General features: G+C 49.0%; 1 protein-coding gene across 2 annotated transcripts in view; it reads right to left on the minus strand.

Annotated features, from left to right (window-relative positions):
- Positions 1 to 13,625: 13,625 nt before the first annotated feature.
- The window catches only part of VWC2L (von Willebrand factor C domain containing 2 like), a 46,419-nt gene continuing 41,312 nt past the window's right edge, over positions 13,626 to 18,732 (minus strand). The window contains exon 4 of one of the 2 annotated variants that reach the window (XM_071434329.1): positions 13,626 to 15,609. In XM_071434329.1, the coding sequence (XP_071290430.1) occupies positions 15,461 to 15,609 (149 nt within the window). In that variant the 3' untranslated portion in view covers positions 13,626 to 15,460. The remainder of the gene's footprint in view (positions 15,610 to 18,732) is intronic. The other variant, XR_011680308.1, reaches the window with a different exon arrangement.

The following is an 18,732-nucleotide window of genomic DNA, read 5'->3' on the forward strand; positions in this document are numbered from 1 at the left end:
CTTTTATTAAATTAAAGTCACAGTTTTGTTTAACTGCAAAATCAGAGGCAGATGTTCTCCCCAGCTCAGTCACTCACACTACAAGGTTTCTGGCCTCTGGTTCTCTGCTTGCTGTGTACCTGTTGCACAAGGTGTGGCAAAACCATCTGGGAAGAGCCTGGAATAAACATTGGGTGTTTTCCAGTGATGTCTTTCAGTGGCCTCTTAGAGTGCTTGATGAAAGCAACCTTGACTCAGTAAGCAGGATGGAGGAACTGCCCATACAGAATTGGCAGCTGCTGCTGCAGTGTCTGGGGCTCAGAGTAGCCTGTCCCTCCCTAGGCTTGGGTCCTGGAAGTGGTGTCCCAGCCATCAGCAGGACAGCAGGCTTGCCAAGGAGCTGGCTGGGTGTCTGTGCCACCCTGCACCCTGGGCCAGCCTGGACTGTCTTTTGCCGATCTCTGGGGCCCCTGAGGAGATTCTCACCAACAGGCAGAGAAAGTTGGGGGGAGAAAAGGGTCAGGATTTGATTGGGTCTTGTTGCATTCCATTTATATTTATCAAATCCAAGGAACAGCCCATAACCTTGCTTTGATTTCCTCCTTACAGGGCCTATGTGTTTCAGCAGGAAGCCTTATTAGTGTGCAGGGAATCTGGGTGCACAAAGGATGGGCACAGTGAGCTCAGCTGCTCTCAGCTATCCATCAGGACCAGGTTTGGACACAGTCTCATGTTTTCCCTTGATTTTGGGAGCATGCAGTCAGGTACTTTAGGCAGGATTTGGACTGAAAGACAGGCTGTGAATGCAAAATGCAGTAGAAGCTCCCAAATTCACACATAAATGAGTGAGTGATCAGGTGCAGCAACTCCTGCTGTGGTTGTTGCACCCTATGATCCACAAGTTGGAAGGAGCCACAGTTCCTGAAGGCCAGGCAAGGCTCTGGATCAGTGTCTGGATGGCACCACAGCGAGCTGTTAAATTGGGGGTGGCACTTGCACTGCAGGCATGAGCAGTAATATTTGACCATGGTAGGTAAACACACCTGAGTGCAGCAGGGAGAGAGGCTCTAACCTGGCCTGGGGATGTGCTGCATAGTTCCACACTTAATTAGTGCCCATTAATCTAAGTGTTTCAGCTCTCTTTGTGTATTATATATTCACTTCTGGTCTCATTCTCTCCCCTTTCTCTTCACATCACTGAAAGAAAAGCACTTAAGTCTTACCATTTCAAAGCAGAGCACACAGCAAGTGAAAAACCCCTCAAATAAAGGCATTAGAGGCTGTTCTGTCTCTTCATTGCCATGGTCACTTTCACCTCTTCTGTTCCTTCTTCACTCTGTGTCCAGGCTGCTCCTGGTATTTCTTTCATCTTCAAAGAGATGATATTAAAGATAATTTTGTACCTGCTGGAGGAGGGAAATCACTGCTTTGGTGCTGCCCAGCCCAGCACAAGAACTTGGGAAGGAGCTCATGTTGCACTGCCCATCAGCATTCGTGTGGCAATGGAAGAGGTTTTATACAGGGGCTTCAAGGCTCTGCTCTTGGCATGAGCAACAAAATTCCCCTCTAAAGGGGCACTGCAAAGCTCACCTTGTGAATCCTCACCTCCCCAGAGCCTGTTTTGTAAAGTTTCTCTGCCCAAAGCAGATAGGAGAGCTCTCTTTGATCATCTTGCACTTGTAACCACCTTTGCATGGGTCCCTGCTGTGCCCACTCCAGAATTTTAGCCTCATTCCCTGCATCAGAGCAGTTCCACACTCTGCTTCCCAGGTGTTTCCCTCTAATGCATTTTGCATTAGCAGCTAGTATCAGGAAATCTAGTACCAAAAGGTTAATGTACATCCATTAGTCCTCTTCCCCCTTCTTCTTTAGGTGCTAGTAGAAGACAACCAGTTTCATTAAATACATTAGGTCTGGAAAGGCTCTGGAAGCACTTGAAATTCTGTATGTGCAGAGCTCTAGGGCTGTTAATGTTGTCCTGTCCAAGCACTGCAGGTAAAGTGGGATTTGTGGATGTTGAATGAAACCTTTCAGGTGTTTTCCAGTCTCCACAACCTTTCTCTTCCTCTTAAAAAGAGTTGGGGGTTTTGGAGACCTGCTCAGGATTACTTGCTTGGCATCTCCTCCTTCTGTGTGGTCTCTCAGCTATGGGCAGGGTAAAGGAGGAGGGATTTTAGGGAAGTTGGGATGGTTGTGTGGGCAGCTGAGCTGGCTTTGACAGCCAGACTATTCCTCCAGCTGCAGCAAGTGGTTTTCTCCTTCCTCTCCATGAAGCTAGCATGACAATTTCTGTCCCACTAATTAGAGAAAAGCTGAACCCTGTGAGTATCTCATTGCATTCTCTGACCTGCATTTTAGACAAGGTCAAGCTGTTTCAGTGAAAAAAATCTATTACTCTAACAGTCCCAAGCGGCAAGTGGGAGGGCTGCAGGGGGGCTGGCTGTTTGTTTTGCCTCCTGATGTGTTTATGATTTGAGGAGTGTGCCACATGCTCTAACTAAGCCTTGTGTTTTAGCACAGCAGACCTTGGAAAGTCAGGAATTTGGGTGGTGGTGGTGCTGTAAGGCCTCCTGTCTCTGTGTGTGTTGGCTTTGCACAGCAAGGTTTTGGCAGCAGGAGAAGCTGCTGGAAGCCCCCACAGGAAGGAGTGGCAGGGACAGCCCAGCCTGTGATGCTCTGACTGCAGCCCCCACTCCCTGTCTCCTTTTGCCACTGGGGTAGAGGAGGTAAACCAAAAAAAAAAAAATCTGTATTTTTAGGTGAAATGGGGACATACAAAGCAGGGTGCATGAGCAGCAAGTTCAAATGCAGCAGAATCGTGGCCAAAAGAAAAGAAAAAAGTTCCCACGGGCTTTAATTTCACTTAATGAGAAACCATTCACAGTGTTCCATTTCTGATCCATATCTTTCCATTCCTATTCTAATGGTAATTATTGTAGCAGTTTATTAACAAAGAAATCATTTGATAGCTTTCACATGATCCCATACTTCAAGTATCTAACAACCTATTGATTCGATAGCTTGGCAGCCTTCCTGATTGAGGAGCTGGAGTTTGATTTTTTTAATCACTTTGATCGTCTCACATGCAAAGGATAATTATTTTTCTGGTTGAAACATGGGCTGGATTGCAGAATGATGGAATCTAAGCATGTCCTTGTGTAGGATCCCTGCTGCACCCACAGTCAGAGTGAGCAGTGTCTGTGCTTTTACAGAGGGCTGAGTTACTGCAGTCAGGTGTGCAACACACCTGCTCAGAGGTGATTGCAATATTTGTCACTACTGGGTGTAATGGTGCTGCCCAGAGAGCTGTGGATTCCCCATCCCTGGGAGTGTCCAAGCCCAGCTTGCATGAGGCTTGGAGCAACCTGGGGTAGGGGAAGGTGTCCCTGCCTGTGGCAGGGGGTGGAACAAGACAGTCTTTAAGGTCTCTTTCAACCCAACCAATTCTGTGGTGATTCTTGAATGTCTTCATGGAGGGTTTTGTGTTTGCACCTGTGTGCCCTGCTCTGCTGAGCCCCACGTGCTGCATGGAACAGGTTTTGCAGTGGCATTTTGGCAGCCCTCCCTCGTGCTGCAGACTCATGGCACTGCTGGTTGATTCTCCTCCCCTGCTCTCACTTTCTCAAGGGGATTGGGGAAGTTTCCTTGGACAGCAGTTCCCACTGGGACAGAAGACCAGGACCCTGCAGGAGCTCCTGGGGGCTGTGCAGTTTGTGAGGGGGGACTCTGCCAGAGCCCACGAGCCCAGAATTGTGGAGACAACCAGCAGCCAGTCTGCACTGCCCTGAGATGGCTGGTTTGTGTTTCCACTGGGAGCAGTGTGTGGCATAGGCTGCTTGTGCACGTTGCTTTCATACTTTTTGAGAACTTCTATGAGATTGTTCTCAGTTTTATTGGAGGCCAGTGTGGGAATTGAGTTTCTGCTGTTTGATTGGGAAGCTTGCCTAGAATTGAGCAGTTAGACTTGGACCAAACAGCTTTTGTCCCATCATGAGCCCTTCTGAAAGGAATGATGGGAACAAAATGGATGGAAGCAATTTGCTGGAAGTTTTCTCATGCAGGTTTAGAAAGAACAGAAACATCTGAACCTCCATGAGGAGAACCTGCCACCTGTGTCCTCTCAGGGCATTCTATGCACAGGCCCCAGATGGGTCCCTGAACTGGTTGGTTAACAATTCATACACTTCTGGAACAGCCTGGATTGATCATGCATTGCCCAGGTGACCCTACACCCTGTTGGGAATAAGGTGCTGGGAGAACTTGAATTACATGTTGGTCATTTTCTCATCTCATATATCACAGACTGAAAGCTTTATGACTTCAGAGCTTACTGTATGAATTTTATGCATGAGTGCTTTATTTTTTGCCATATGAGATGTATCACTGGCTTACTAGAGCAAAATATCATTAGACCTGGAGAAGGATTTGGTCACTTAAACTTTGTCACCAAGGATCATTGCCCACAGATTATGGAGGGCTGTACTGTGCCATTTCTCATGTGTTTATTAAGTGATTATAAATATCGAACCGCGTGCCTTCAGGGCACACTAGAGATCCGGGGCTGCAGCAACATTTCATTTAAAAGGTGGCACACACACAGTGATTTGTGCCTCAGCAGGGCCCATCCCAGGGTTTGCCTGCTGGGAAGGCAGAGGTCTGTTCCACCTGAAGGAGCTCTCCACTGTTTTTAGGGATTGCTCTCAGAAGTCCTTTCCAACCAAAATGGTTCTGTGGTTGTGTTACTGTGCATTTTCTGACATCCTGCTGGCTGCCATTGAGGTCAGGATCCTGTGGCGCCCAGGCTCCAGCCCATGCCTGAGCCCTCGAGTGAATCAAAGCACCCTTCAGCTGCTTTGGTTTCCTCCATCTCAGTTCAGGATGTCAGTCTTGGAAACACCACAAACCTTTCAGAAGTGCTGAGCCTACAGTGTTTATTGTTTCAATAATAACAAATGGAATTTTTATATGAACCCATAAAATGCAGCTGTTCACCCTGAACATTCCAACTCCTTCTGCACAAGCCATTTCCTGGCATCAGGTGATAGGACAAGGGGTGATGGCTTCAAACTGACCGAGGGCAGATTAAGATTAGAGTCAGGAATAAATTCTTTTCTGGTGAGGGCCTGGCCACCTGCAGGTTGCCCACAGAAGCTGTGGCTGCCCCTGGATCCCGGGAAGTGTTCCTGGCCAGGCTGGCCAGGGTTTGGAGCAGCCTGGGATGGTGGAAGGTGTCCCTGCCCATGGCAGGGGGTGGGATGAGATGGGCTTTAAGGTCCAAGCTAAGCCATTCCATTTCCCAGAGTCTGAAGCTGTGCAGGACCATGGCTGATCACCCCAGAGCTCTTCCACTCCTCAATCACCAAGACCAAAGAGCAGCTCCCATCTCCAGATTTTCCTTTCCATTTGCTGCCAAGACTGCCAGCAACCTGATCCCTTCAGTCAGGTTTTCCAAAGCACTGTGTTCCTCTTCAGTCACTGCAGTAGGTTTTTATTTTCCACAGAAAATTAGCTTGTAAAGCATCTGCAGGAGAGCTGGTAAAGGCTGGGCCTGTTCTGGAAATGGATGCTTCTTTAGGTCCCTTCTTTTCATGTAAAATTTTATGTTAAAATCCTTCCTGCTGGATAAAGCACAAGCTGGAATTGTAGCTGTTCTCCATTTTTGGATTTCCACTTATAACTGAACAACTCAGGCCCACCTTTGACTCAGTGATCCACAGAAGAAAAAACAAACCTACTGTCTGCCTCTTAAAAGTTAATTAATGCTTCTGTGATTCACTAATGAAAAAGACCAAGATGAGAAATAGGTGAGCAGTAAAGAGCTGCATAAATTCACCAACAAAGCTGACAGAAGCCTGCAGTTGTGTTCTGAGCCTGAGAACACCAAGAAATGGGGTTAAAATGATTTGTGACCAGGAGAAGGAAGAATTTCCTTCTGTTACATGACTGCGTGTAACTTTTATTAGTTTGATGATGTACACAGGGACTATTTGTCTTGGAAATGGCTTTTTGGTTAACATTTCATTTTCCTCCCCAAAGTTAGCTCTCTTACAGTGATAGGAAACACAGCTCCCTGCAATTTCCTAGCCCCCAACTTTATTAATGGCACTTGTTGTCATTGCAAATGATCTATTTCAGGCCAGGCCACAAAGCTCTTGTTTTGCAGGTGAGTGAGCCCTCTGCCCTTTATTGCACGGCATCTCCACAGCAGGGCAAGGCTGAAAAATTGCTTAATAAAAAATAGCAAGAATAAAACTCTTTATAGGTTGCATTGATAGTTTTATATCAGCTGCTGCTCTTTAGGAATTGGAGTCTGTGCACTAATCTGGTGTCACTAAATTGTGCTGGGTTTTGGTGTGACCCATCCCAATATTGCATTTCCAGCCTTTGGTATTGCCCAGTGCATCCAAATAACACCTGCAAAAGTACCAAGGTCACTCCTGCCTGCAAAAGGCACAGGTTTCCAGGGTTTGAGAGGTAATGCAGATGACCTGGCAGTGGATTAAGATGCATTTATCACCAAATAGATATGAGAAAATCAGATGGAGAGATGGAGTGGCCTCTTGCCATGGGAATAGCTTCCTGTGGGGGATGGAGCTTTTAAGATCATGTCTTGGGAGTGGGGAGAGATTCCTGCTCCTGATGGTGCTGGCTGTAGCATCTTCTCTTGAGGCCAGTTTTTACCCCTGCATCTTCTCCAGGAGTAGGTTCTGGTCCAAATTTCTGTTTGTTGAAGGGAATGTGGCTCAGTTGTTTTCATGTTTCTTTTTTTTCCACATTTTCTAACCTGTTTGGTTTCTCTTTTCTCTTCAAAGGTAACAGAAAGGCTTTGGCTTCAAGGCTTCCCTCCAGCACTGGTGGCCCCTGCACATGGAGGTAGCAGAATCTCTGCTATGTGTTATGTTCTATAGGTGTTTCTATTCTCAAAAGAGTGGTTTTAGTCTCAAATTTAGGGTCAAATGCCATGGTTGGGTAGCACTACTGGGAGAGTGTGCCTGACAGAATGACAGAACAAGTCTGTGGTGGATGTGGGTGGATTTCTCAAAGCCTCTCTGTGCCCTGCTCGAGATTAGAGGTGCAACAGGCCAGCCCTGGGTAGAGACACTTCCCTTGCTGGGGTAACTCCTTCAGAGGATGCTTCAGTGGTCAGCAATTCAGGTGTGCATCCACCTAAACTTCTGTTTCTATGCTGACCTAACCTGCAGGATCTTGTCTCCTGTCTGGGAATTTCTTATTTCTGCTCCTAACATGATTTCACAGAAGCAAATTCCTGTATTTCTGTCAGAAGGCATCACACTCCTGGGTAGCATACAAACATGGGGAGTTTTGGCCTAGGAAATGATGGCTTTGGTTTGGGATCCACCTTCTCAAATCCAGAAGTGTAGGGAGATAGAATATAAGAAAATAAAGATAGTGTAGAAAGTAATCTTACCCCTAAGGGGTTGCAGCTGGGTTAATTATCAGAAATTAGGAGCAGGCCTGACTTTCCCAGGCCACAGCTGTAAGCAGTGAGCAGAAGAGGGCTGTAAAAGAGTGGGGTGGCTGGGTGAGAGGGGAACTGGAGTCAGTGGCTGCTTTGTGAAGAAGAGAGAGTCAGTGCTCTGAGGAGCAGCTCAGGAGAAACACCAAGGGGGTATGGAACTTTAGTGATAAGGAGACAGCAGCATGGAACCCCTGTGATAAGATAACACAGAAGGATGCAGAGAGGTGGGACTGCAGATGGTGATTTGGTCCCCGTGCTCCAGCTGGATGGAGACCAGCCTTGGATCCTCTCAGAAGCAGCCAAGAGGAGCAGGCAGGGAACCCCCATGGTCTCGTGGCACTTGTGCCGTGGTTTTAGGGATTGTCTTTCCCTGAGTGTCTCCTGCTCCCTTGCCTGAGGCACCTGCACCTCCTTCCATTTAATGTTTTTCAGCTGCTGACAAAAGCAGTGGGATTTAGGATGTCTTTTAGGAGAGCTTAAATATCCCCTGGAGCTTCCCTGCAGGATAACAACCACACTTTATTATCCAGGCACGGCTCCATTTGCTTTCCCTTCCTGCTGGGGGGCAGGGAGGGGCAGTGCTGTTTGTTTGGAAATGCAATTAGCCCAAGTGCTCGGGCCCCTGGCCAGCCAGGAGGATAACCTTGAATCCAGGGAAGTTAGGGGAAATTTAAAGCCATCTGCAGCTCCAATGGGTCCCCACACACCCCTTTGGCTCTCAGCTTCTATTCCTGACAATAAAGTGCCAGAAGATTCGCACTACAATGGGAAATTGCTTCTTTGGATATCGCAGTATCTTGACTTAGCAGTGCTTTAACCTTGGCCTCATGCTTCCTGTGGGGCCTGTTTGCTGGGCTGCACAAGTGCCCACAGCAGCCAGCAATGTATAGGATTTTCCATCTGAGGAAAATTAAACCCCAGAACCTTTACCATCCTCTCGATGCCAGACATGCTCTACCTGCATTAACTTGAGCTTAATGGACTGCAAAACGAGCCTTTCAGCCTGTATGGGAGTGGATTATTTGCAGCAGAGCAAGTTCCTCACATTTTTATCTCTTCCCTTTCCCAAAGCTTTTGTCCTTTGGAAAAAAAAAAAAAAATAGAGAGAGAAAAGGCAAACACAGCCAAATTGTAGGAAGAAAGTGGGGCCCTAGGAAGTCCAGAGAATTGTTTGGGCAAGGCAGAGGGTGCATCCACCAAGCCAGGTAAGTAATGAAAAGGGCAGTGACCATTGCTCCCTGTCTCTGAAACCAAACTGGTGTTTGTTAGCCAAGATCTTGGTGGCAGTGTTGGGAATGGTGCAAACTCCCCAGGCCACACTTTTCAGCACACCAGCTGAACTCCTCACCCTGGCTTTATTGCAGCCTTTGCCAAAGTCCTCCAGGTAGGACCTGAGGCTGCAAAAGACAGAGCCTGCTGCTGGTGGGCTGCTCCTCTCTGCAGTGTGCACTCATCACCTCCCCTGTGGCACAAGGGGTGATGGTTTTACAGTTTATTCTGGATAGAAGGAAGATGGTTTTTGTGGTGAGGGTGGTCAGGCCCTGGCACAGGCTGTCCAGAGGTGGTGGCTGCTCCATCACTGGACACATTCAAGGCCAGGTTGGATGGAGCTGTGAGCAACTTGGGCTAATGGGAGGTGTCCCTGCTCATTGCAGGGGGTTGGATTAGATGGACTTTAAACATCCCTTCCAACCCAAACTATACTGTGAGTCTGTGCTCATCACACATTGTTTGGAAAGGCAATTTAAAGCCTGGTGAGCTGCCTTTTTCACCTGCTTCCTTGGAGTTCTGCCTTCCAGATTCACAAGATTTTTTTCCTGAACTCCATAGGCTTGGATTTGTTCCTCCAAACACAGAGCCAAGGCACCACTGGAATCCCTGAAGAGACAATCCATATGGGTAACAGGATTGTCCCTGTGCAGACTGGGAGGGAGAATGGGCTGGTGGTTTCTCTTCAAGCTCTCATGGGTTATCACTGTCAAGACAAGCAGCATGGAACATTGTGTGTGTTTAATGACCAAAAGTACCTTCACTGTGTCCTTCCCAGTGCCAGATGCCTTACAGTCTAAATGAGGATCTTTAATAGAGGCATTAATTATTACTGAAACCCTGCTTTGTCCCACTGAAACAAGTCTAATAGCTCACACTTGCTCTGCCTCTCTCCTCTTTTCCCAAGATCCCCATCTCCTGTATCTGATGCCAGCATCAGGAAGGCTCCTTTCACCTGGCTGCTTGGGCCACCAGCATGGGGTGCTGTCCAGAAAAGGTCAGGCACAGCTCCAGGGCTGCTCCATGAGCTGAGGATGGGGAAGGATGCCCTGAAACTGTCAGAGAGCATCACTTAGGGCTGCTGTACCCACACCATTGCCTTCTTTTGTGGGAAGCCCAGTACCTAGAAAATATCAACTCCCAGCTCACAGGGATGCAGATAACTAATTGAAATAATTAATTAGTTAAATGCAGATATCTCTTCCCTGTGAGGGTGCTGAGGCCCTGGCACAGATTGCCCAGAGAAGCTGTGGCTGCCCCTGGATCCCTGGAAGTGCCCAAGGCCAGGCTGGACAGGGCTGGGAGCAACCTGGGATAGTGGAAGGTGTCCCTGCCCATGGCAGGGGGTGGGATGGGATGATTTCTGAGGCCCCTTCCAACCCACAGCATTCCCTGATTCTATGAAATAGTGGCTCCAGGGGAGCCAGCACAGTCAGAGGACATGAACTCCTGAGAAAGGAGAGGCTTTGTCTGTCTGGAGCAGCCATGGATAAGACCCAGCTGTCTGTCTGTCCAAAAGATGAGGGCATCTCTGCCCCCAGGGATGACACCAGGCAGTGCTGGCTGGTGTGGAGGGATAAAGTGTAAGAGAATAGTGCAGAAGGTCATCTCACACCTGAGGAGTTGCAGCTGTACTAATCACCAGAGATTAGGAACAGGCCTGCCCTTAACAGGCCACAGCTGTGTCCAATGAGGATTAGTGCTATAAAAGAGTGGGTAAGGAATAGGAACAGGCCTGCCCTTAACTGGGCACAGCTGTGTCCAATGAGGATTAGTGCTATAAAAGAGTGGGTAAGGAATAGGAACAGGCCTGCCCTTAACAGGGCACAGCTGTGTCCAATGAGGATTAGTGCTATAAAAGAGTGGGTAAGGAATAGGAACAGGCCTGCCCTTAACAGGGCACAGCTGTGTCCAATGAGGATTAGTGCTATAAAAGAGCAGGTTGGCTGGGCAAGGAGGGAGATGGAGTTTGTTGGCTGTGCTGTGAGGAGCTGCCCATGAGAAATCCCCAAGAAGGTATGGGAGCTTTGCAATAAGGTGACAACAGGCAGAGGCACCATCTTGTTCTGTGCCATCCTAAAGGAGCCTGGCTTAGCTTTTGTGTTGGGTTCTGTCTTTCCTTCCAATTTCCTAGTGCTTTATTATCCCTTTGTCTGTGTGGGGCTGAGTGGGGGCATGAGCTGGCATCTTCTGAGAGCAGAGCTTTTTTAGGTACTGGGCTTAGTCATTGTAAAAAGATACTTTCTCTTAAAAAAAAGGAAAAGTAATCTATCTGCAAGTAGAAATGGTATATTATGGTATATAATTTACCATATGGTATATTAGATGGCCCTTGAAAGGTTCCAACCCAAACCATTCTATGATCCTAAATATATAAATACAGGCAATTCCTTTCCATGCCTTCCATCCCCTGTGTTTTAAAAGCTAAGCTTCCACACCACAAGGAAGCTGAATTCTTGATAAATTTTTCATTTTCTCTATTGACTTGCTGTTGCAAACCCATGTCCTTTTGCTGTGTAAAGGGCATTCATTTGCCCTGTATCCACATGGGCCCTCTTTCCCCTTTAACAACCACCAAAGAGAAACACTTTATTGCTCTTGCTGTGCTGGAATCCTGGGATTTGCTCTTTGCTTTTACCTCTAGCAGAGCTGTGGCTGCACAGGGGTTGCTGCAGTGGTTCTGTTCTCTAGGGCATGGTCACCAGGGCACTCAGCTCAGTGTGTGCCACTGGAGCCACCGTGTGCTGCTGTCTCAGGAGCCCTGGCAGGATGGAGAGGACCCAAAGGTGGGGATTTTCCCAGCCTCAGCCTGGTTTGGAGTGTGCTTTGCAGCTTCCTGGGGGAGAAAGACATTGCCCTGCTGTGCTCCGGAGCTGAGTCATTCCCCCTGGGGTGTGCAGGAAATAATTCTGTAATTATAAAACAATCTTGACTAATGGCATATTAATGAGGACAGGGAAAGGTGATGCTCCTGGGATGGGCTTTTCCACTACTAGGAGAAGGAGGAGGGAACTGTACACAGCTGCTGCATTTGGGGGGCAAAAATGGCATCACATAGCAGGGTTTGGCTGTGAGAACCCTAAGGAAGGACTTTTCCTGACTCTGGGTCTGTTTCTTCTGCAAAATTCACTGTTGCTCCTGCTGAAGGTGTTGCCTCTGAGCTGCCCACTCTCTGACCTGCTCCTTTGCTCCAGTTGGAGTCAGTTTTGGCTCCCTGTTCCAGCCACAGCTGCTAGGCTCTGTACCATTTCTATCTCCCCTCATTTTTCCAACCCATCAACTCTACCTTCCCCTACTTTCTGCCCTACCAAGCCCTCTGCTCTTCTTCACCCCTCAGCATCTTCCCTCACCTTTATCCACCTTCTCTCCTCCATCTGCCACAAATAAATACCTGATGTATTTTCAGGAGTGTCAGCCTGGGGGCACAGGGAGGATGGTGCCCCCTGAGGGGGTTGTGCTCTCCCATCTGATAACATATGTACCAGGCACCTTTCCCTTCAGCTGGCAGCCCAAGATGAACCTTTCAACAAGATTAAAGAGATGGTATTAATTGCTATCGATCACGGGTCAGCAAATTAAATTGCATCTGCAACTGCATCTCTGAAAGGTCTAAATGAGAAGAGTAGTTAATGGCTCTGGCTGGCCCAGAGCTGTGATTAATTAAAGAAAGAAATGAACTACAACATTGGAGAAAAAAAAAAAGAAAAAGGAAGGAGGTTGGGATGAGGATGGCATTCTGTGGTGTATTTGGAGAATGGCTGATGGGAATTGAGTTCTTGTTCCACCCTGGCAATGGTTTTGGGGCTCCTGGCACCCCAGTGCTGTGGGGACACTGCCCACCTGTGACTAGCAACTCTTCCACATAAACAGTGGAAGGTTTCCTAGAAAATGATCAGTGCCCTTCCCTTCTCCCTGTGGTCCCAGAGCTGTGGGATCCCTCAGTGGGACTGTGTCTAACACTGCTGGATTTGGGGGAATCAGTTTCCCTTCTACAGCCTGAGCCATGGAGACCTTGCAGACGCATCCACCATGGGATCTGCAGGGCTTTCCCTCCTGTGACCCAGAGCATGCTCCTGCTCCCTGTGTGGTGTCCTTGGGGTCAAGGGGTCCCCCTCCATCTGCTGCCTCTTCCCATTTTTTTTTCCCACAGTGCTGTGCAAGAGTGAAGGGCAAAATCCTGAGCATTGCCCTGTTCCTTAGCAATCCCCTTGCTCTTGCCTTGCCAATCAGCACTGCAGCATCCCCCTGGCAGCTGGGACAAAAGTACTCCTGGGTGTGGGAATAAGGGTGCTACTGTGACTCCTTGGGAAATAATGAAGTAGCACAGCATGGAATGGAGATGGTGCTTCATTAATAATGAAGAAAATAATAATATGTGGCACGTATAGTGCTGTACTTGTTCCAAGCACTGTACAAACATTAACTACAGTAATTAAGCTGTAATTAATTAGAGTAACTACTAATCAGTGTAAATAATGATGCATCTGGAGGTACCAAAAGGAGTTTGTGAACTGAAAGCAAATTTCCATGTTCCGGAAATGGCATCAAATATAAAATGGCAGTAAAAGTAATAAAAAACCAGATAGAGGTTGAAGTGAGAGCTGGAGATCTGTGTTGGTCCATGGCAGCTCCACAAATGGGAATCCTGGTTTGGCAAAGCAAAACTGGTTTAGTGAGTTACTGCTGAGACACTCCCTGAGCAACCCATCCCAGCCATGGCTACTTCCAGGCTCCCCACCTGCTCTTCCCACCCCAGCTGCACTCACCAATATTGTGAAGAGGCAGGAACTGGAGCAAGGAGTGAGATGGGGAATTGGGAGCTTGAGGGGCTGATCAGCAGCAGAGTAAAATACACCACGAATATATAATTCTGGGGGTTTTTTGCTGGTTCACACACTTTATATTTAACAAAATAATTTTTTAATAATATAGTCTTTTACACATCAAATATTGTTTCTAGGACCCCTCCCTCCCATTTGTACAGATTTTTTTTTTCTCACTAGTTTCAGGCACGCTATTGTTTGTAAGTTTTGAGACTGGATAGTCATTGACAGGCAACAGCTTACAAAGAGATGTGGTGGTGATGATGTCTGGAATGGTACCAGCTCGGCCTGCAGGGAGCCAGTGCTCAGCCACAGGACAGCACTGCTGTGCTAAGAGCTCCTCCCACCCCTGCCCTCCAGGAAAACACCAAAATGGGGAAGAAATGAAAGTATAAAGGCATTAGTGTGTATGAACTGAACCTGATGTGCTGATCTGCTTCGGTGAGGAGGCTGTGGGGAGGATTTGCTACCATCACTGAGAGCAGCTGCTGGACTGGAGCCTGAACTGTGAACAAAAGGAGCAGCACCACCCCCATGGATGGCACTGAGCAAAAAGCAGGGAACCAAGCATGGACAGAGATGGGAAAGGCCCCTGTGCTCGCCTGGCCAGGCAGGCAGGGAGGTGATGTTGGTGGCTTTTCTTTCACAGTATCACCTGGGAGCTGCAGCCTGAGAAAGGAGGAGGTACCAGTGCTGGGGAGCCTGTGGGGACCCTTGGCTGCTGGGGACTCTGCTCCTGGCAGGCAGGCACAGAAAGCAGCTGCTTTCGAGGGACAGCCCTCAAAGGAGCCCAGCCCAGCCCTGCTGCTCCATGGCTTTGTCCCCAGCTGTGTGGATGCTCCCAGGGAGAGCCAGGGCAGCTCCCTCCCACTGCAGGAAAGGGTCTCACCTGCCAGCTGAGCCCATTTAGTGCTGCCACAGCCATGGGACATTCCTGGAAACCTCCAGAGCGGGGTGATCCCATATTTTAATTGTCACCTGCTGTCACTGAAGGCAATGAAACTCTGCCCTTGGCTCCGGTGAGAGCAGCCTGGGGATGGGACAAGGCAGGTGAGCAAGTGCTCAGGCCAGGAACCGGGGACAGACTGGGCCCTCTTCCCTTTACTCCACCATTGATGCCCCAGCCAGGCATCACACACAAACGAGCCAGGTAAGATGTTGCTTTCATGGAGCACCTGGATGGCTCCCCCAGCCTGCCCATGCAGCTGCTGTGGGCTCTGCTCCCATCAAGGTCACATTGACTGTGTAGGTGTCTTCAACTTTATTGTCCCCACTCAGTGGAGAAAGTGTAACACAGATACAGCTTTGTGTCATGGCTGTCCAGTCTATACCTGTGCATCTACCTCAGTCCTGCTGCAGGTTACATTCCAGTTGGGATTTTTTTAACCCCCCCATCCCTTGTAATTTCTACCTCCCTCCTGTCCTTAGTGCCACCTGCACTTACAGACACAATCCAAATGCTCCACCTATTGCTCCACTTGTAGCTGTATTGTCCCGATGATCCCAGCTTAGGAAGAGACTTAAAAAAAAATAAATCACAATAGCAAAAAAGCCTTCAATTAAATAACTGTGAAAAACCCCAGGATCCACACTGCAGAAAGTGAGAGCAGTGACTCCATCGGTGCCTCGGGCGTCTCCAGGCCAGGAAGGTGTCTGGGCTGTTTTCCTGCTGTCCTGCCCTGCCAGCTCCAGTGACTCCCACAGCAGAGCAGGAACAGAGTGTGTACAGCAGGACAGGAGCTGCAGGGGCACAGGGACACCCTGCCCCACAGGGACCAAGCTCTGCTCACATGCCACCCACACAGGGCTCGCAGCTGGCAGGAGGCCGGACACGTGGGCAGCATCGAGGCCGTTCCTTCATCATCACCATCATCACCATCACTGTGAGCGGGCTGCTGGCCAGGGGCTGCTACAGAGCCTGCTTGCCCTGGCACTCGCGCTTGGAGCACTGTGCTGGCTTCCACCAGTCCCCGTTGTGGCAGTGGCAGATGTTGCAGTCGTCCACCTTCACCTCGATGCCTGCAGGAATGATGGTGGTGCCTGCAAAGCAGTTGGGACCTGTGGAAACACACGGGGGAACAGGATAAATACTCTGTGTTTGGATGGATCAGCACTCTGCCCCAAGCCTGGGACAGGCAGGGACCCAAGGGGTTAACAGGGTTAACAGGATAAATACTCTGTGTTTGGATGGATCAGCACTCTGCCCCAAGCCTGGGACAGGCAGGGATCCAAGGGGTTAACAGGATAAATACTCTGTGTTTGGATGGGGCAGTGCTCTGCCCCAAGCCTGGAACAGGATAAATACTCCGTGTTTGGATGGATCAGTGCTCTGCCCTATGCCTGGGACAGGCAGGGACCCAAGGGGTTAACAGGATAAATACTCTGTGTTTGAATGGGGCAGTGCTCTGCCCCAAGCCTGGGACAGGCAGGGACCCAAAGGGTTAACAGGATAAATACTCTGTGTTTGGATGGGGCAGTGCTCTGCCCCAAGCCTGGGACAGGCAGGGACCCAAGGGGTTAACAGGATAAATACTCTGTGTTTGGATGGGGCAGTGCTCTGCCCCAAGCCTGGGACAGGCAGGGAGCCAGTGCCAGCCCCTTGCTGTCCTCTGGCCATGCAACCAGCACTGCTGATATCTGCAGCAGTGCTCCCACCTTGCTCAGTGCCCAGCCCTGGACCCACAGCAATCCCTTCTCATTTTTTGGTTGCACTCAGGCACTAAAGGGGAAAATAAAGGCCTTGAAACTTTCCTCTCTGTTTCTGCACCCAGCCCCTAGAACAAATGGCATTGGCAGTCAGCTTTTTCTACTTGGCTAACCACTAATTTAGTACCTCTTTCTCCTTAAATTTTGGCTGCAGGATGGACAAGACCATGAGGACAAGCATGAGGACACAGCCCAGCCTTCACTGCTCCAGTCTGGAAAGGCTGCAGGGACAAGAGCCAGTCCATCCCCTAGGGCCATTGGCAGCCATGCTCCAACACCAGGTAACCCCAAGGACCTCCACCAGCTTGGAGCTATTAACCAAAAATTATTTCTTGCATCACCTCTCAAATTAGCTTTCTGATAAAATCTTGGTTATTCTCCTCAAGGGTAATTCCTTTAATCTGCTTATTATTGCTTTGGATTTTTTTTTTTTTATTCCTTATTATACAATATCAAAGCTGAGCAGCAAGTCAGCAAGGATCTTATTTCCCAGTCACAGAATGGCTGGGTTGGAAGGAATCTTAATGCCCTTTCCTCCTCCTCATAAAAGCCCCACAAATATCCATTGCCCATCTCTCCCTCTGCAAGATCTCTTCTCTTCCCCTCTTACTCCTCCACTGCTTAATGCCAGGAATTAATGTCAGAGCCACACAAAAAATTCAAGGCAGTCACACTGGTGGCATGGGAGGAGCACAAAGACATTTGAAAAGTGTTTTGTGGCTCGAGTGCTGCTCTGAAATGTCACCCCTTGACTGGCCACCAGGTTCAATCTATGCCTCCAGTGCATGAGGTGCATTCCAAAGGTGAGAGTGTGTACAGACATGGAATTACAGGCAAGTTGTTCCTTAAGACTTGGGCTTAAGGCTGGGAAAGGGAAATGGGGTCCCTTATGAGGCTGTAGCCAGCCCAGTGCCAGGGTGCCAGAGAGCTGTTTATGAGTGCCCTGGGTCAGGAAGGTGCTCCTCAGGACCCTTTGTTGAGGGTCCATGAGTCTGGCAGGGCTGGGCTTAACCAGACAATTCAGGGTGCCTGAGTGTTACTTGTGTTTCAACAGCCTCCTGCCTTCATTGAAGCCCCTTCAAACATGGCCTGCTCTGCACTCCCACTGAAAAACCCCTCCTTTTTATGGTAATGGAATCAAAACAGCTTCCTCTGGAGATTAGGGTGGCAAGGAAAGGGGAAGATCATCTTCCCTCTTGTTGCCCTGCCTGCTAAGCAACTCATTTGAGAGGCCAGTGCTGCCTCCACACTCACACATGTCCCCAGACACAGCTTTGTCTGGATTTCCCGCACTGCCAGCCCGTTCTGGGGGCTGGGAGCAGATGGGAGGCTGGCACTGAGGGAGCCAGCAGGGTTTGCTCACTCACAGGTGAGTCAGCCTTGCCTCCCAGACAGGCTTTGGGGGCCCAACACCTCCCTCATGGGACTTTGGCACCTCAGTGGTACAAGGATCATGGTCAGCCAAGGGTGATGGCATTGGGACTGGCTGATGGGGTGCAGCCATCTGGGAAAAGGTTATTTTTCCTTCATTCTGCTTAGCTGTCCATTCTTTGGCTGCTCTTCCTCCTCCCAGCAGCCCCAGGTCTCCTCTCCCTCCTGAGCTTCTGCAGCAGCTCATACAGAAATAAAATAATTAATAAATACCATTCATTAATGCCCAAGGACAGGGAGGAGCAGAAAGCAGACACTGAAGAAAAGAGGAGATGGATGAGGGGGACCTGCACCTCTGAGGTCCCCACTGGAGAGGGATCCCTTACTCTGGGACAGCAGCACAGCAACATCCCTCTCCCAGCCAGGGACATGGAACAGCTCTGCAAATCTGTAATTAAACACTAATGATCTGCCCCTCTGTAATTAAACACTAATGATCTGCCCCTCTGATCTCTGTTGAGCCTGGAAGGACCTGGCAAACATCTCTGTGTCTAACAGAAGATCCTTGGGATACTGCCCCCATCCCAAAGGGGCTGGGTAGGGCAAAGGGGGAAAATGGCAGCTCTGGTGGGTAAATCCCAGGGACTGCCAAAGCAGCCCCCACTGCAGCAGCACTGAGCATCCCTGGAGCTGCAGCCAGAGGCTGAACTGAGGGAAAAATCACAGCAATTGGGTTTGTTTTCTTTCTTCTTGGCTTTTAGCAAAATGGAGGAAAACATGACCCAGGGCTCTGCTGACATCTGTCCTCCTGTGGGATGTTCTGCCTCGCTCCAGACAGACTTTAGTACTTTAATTTGGGCCAGCAATGCCACTGCTCTGAGCCTTTTCTTTCCCAGCACTCTCAAAATAGCCCCTTCTGCATTGCCTGAGTGAAATGGTTTCTTTTGCTCACCACAGTGAAGTGAGCTGGACAGAGCTTTATTGCATTTTCCCTCTCCCACTGCTATCCCACATCCCTACAGCAACATGGATTTCTAACAGAAGGCAAAATTTCCACACTGCATGTGTGATAATTCAACTTATATTCCCACTGCCTGAAATCCA

This window comes from Agelaius tricolor, unplaced genomic scaffold, assembly GCF_023055355.1.
Source record: "Agelaius tricolor isolate 1412-34295 unplaced genomic scaffold, bAgeTri1.0.p SCAF_10, whole genome shotgun sequence".
Lineage (NCBI taxonomy): Eukaryota > Metazoa > Chordata > Aves > Passeriformes > Icteridae > Agelaius > Agelaius tricolor.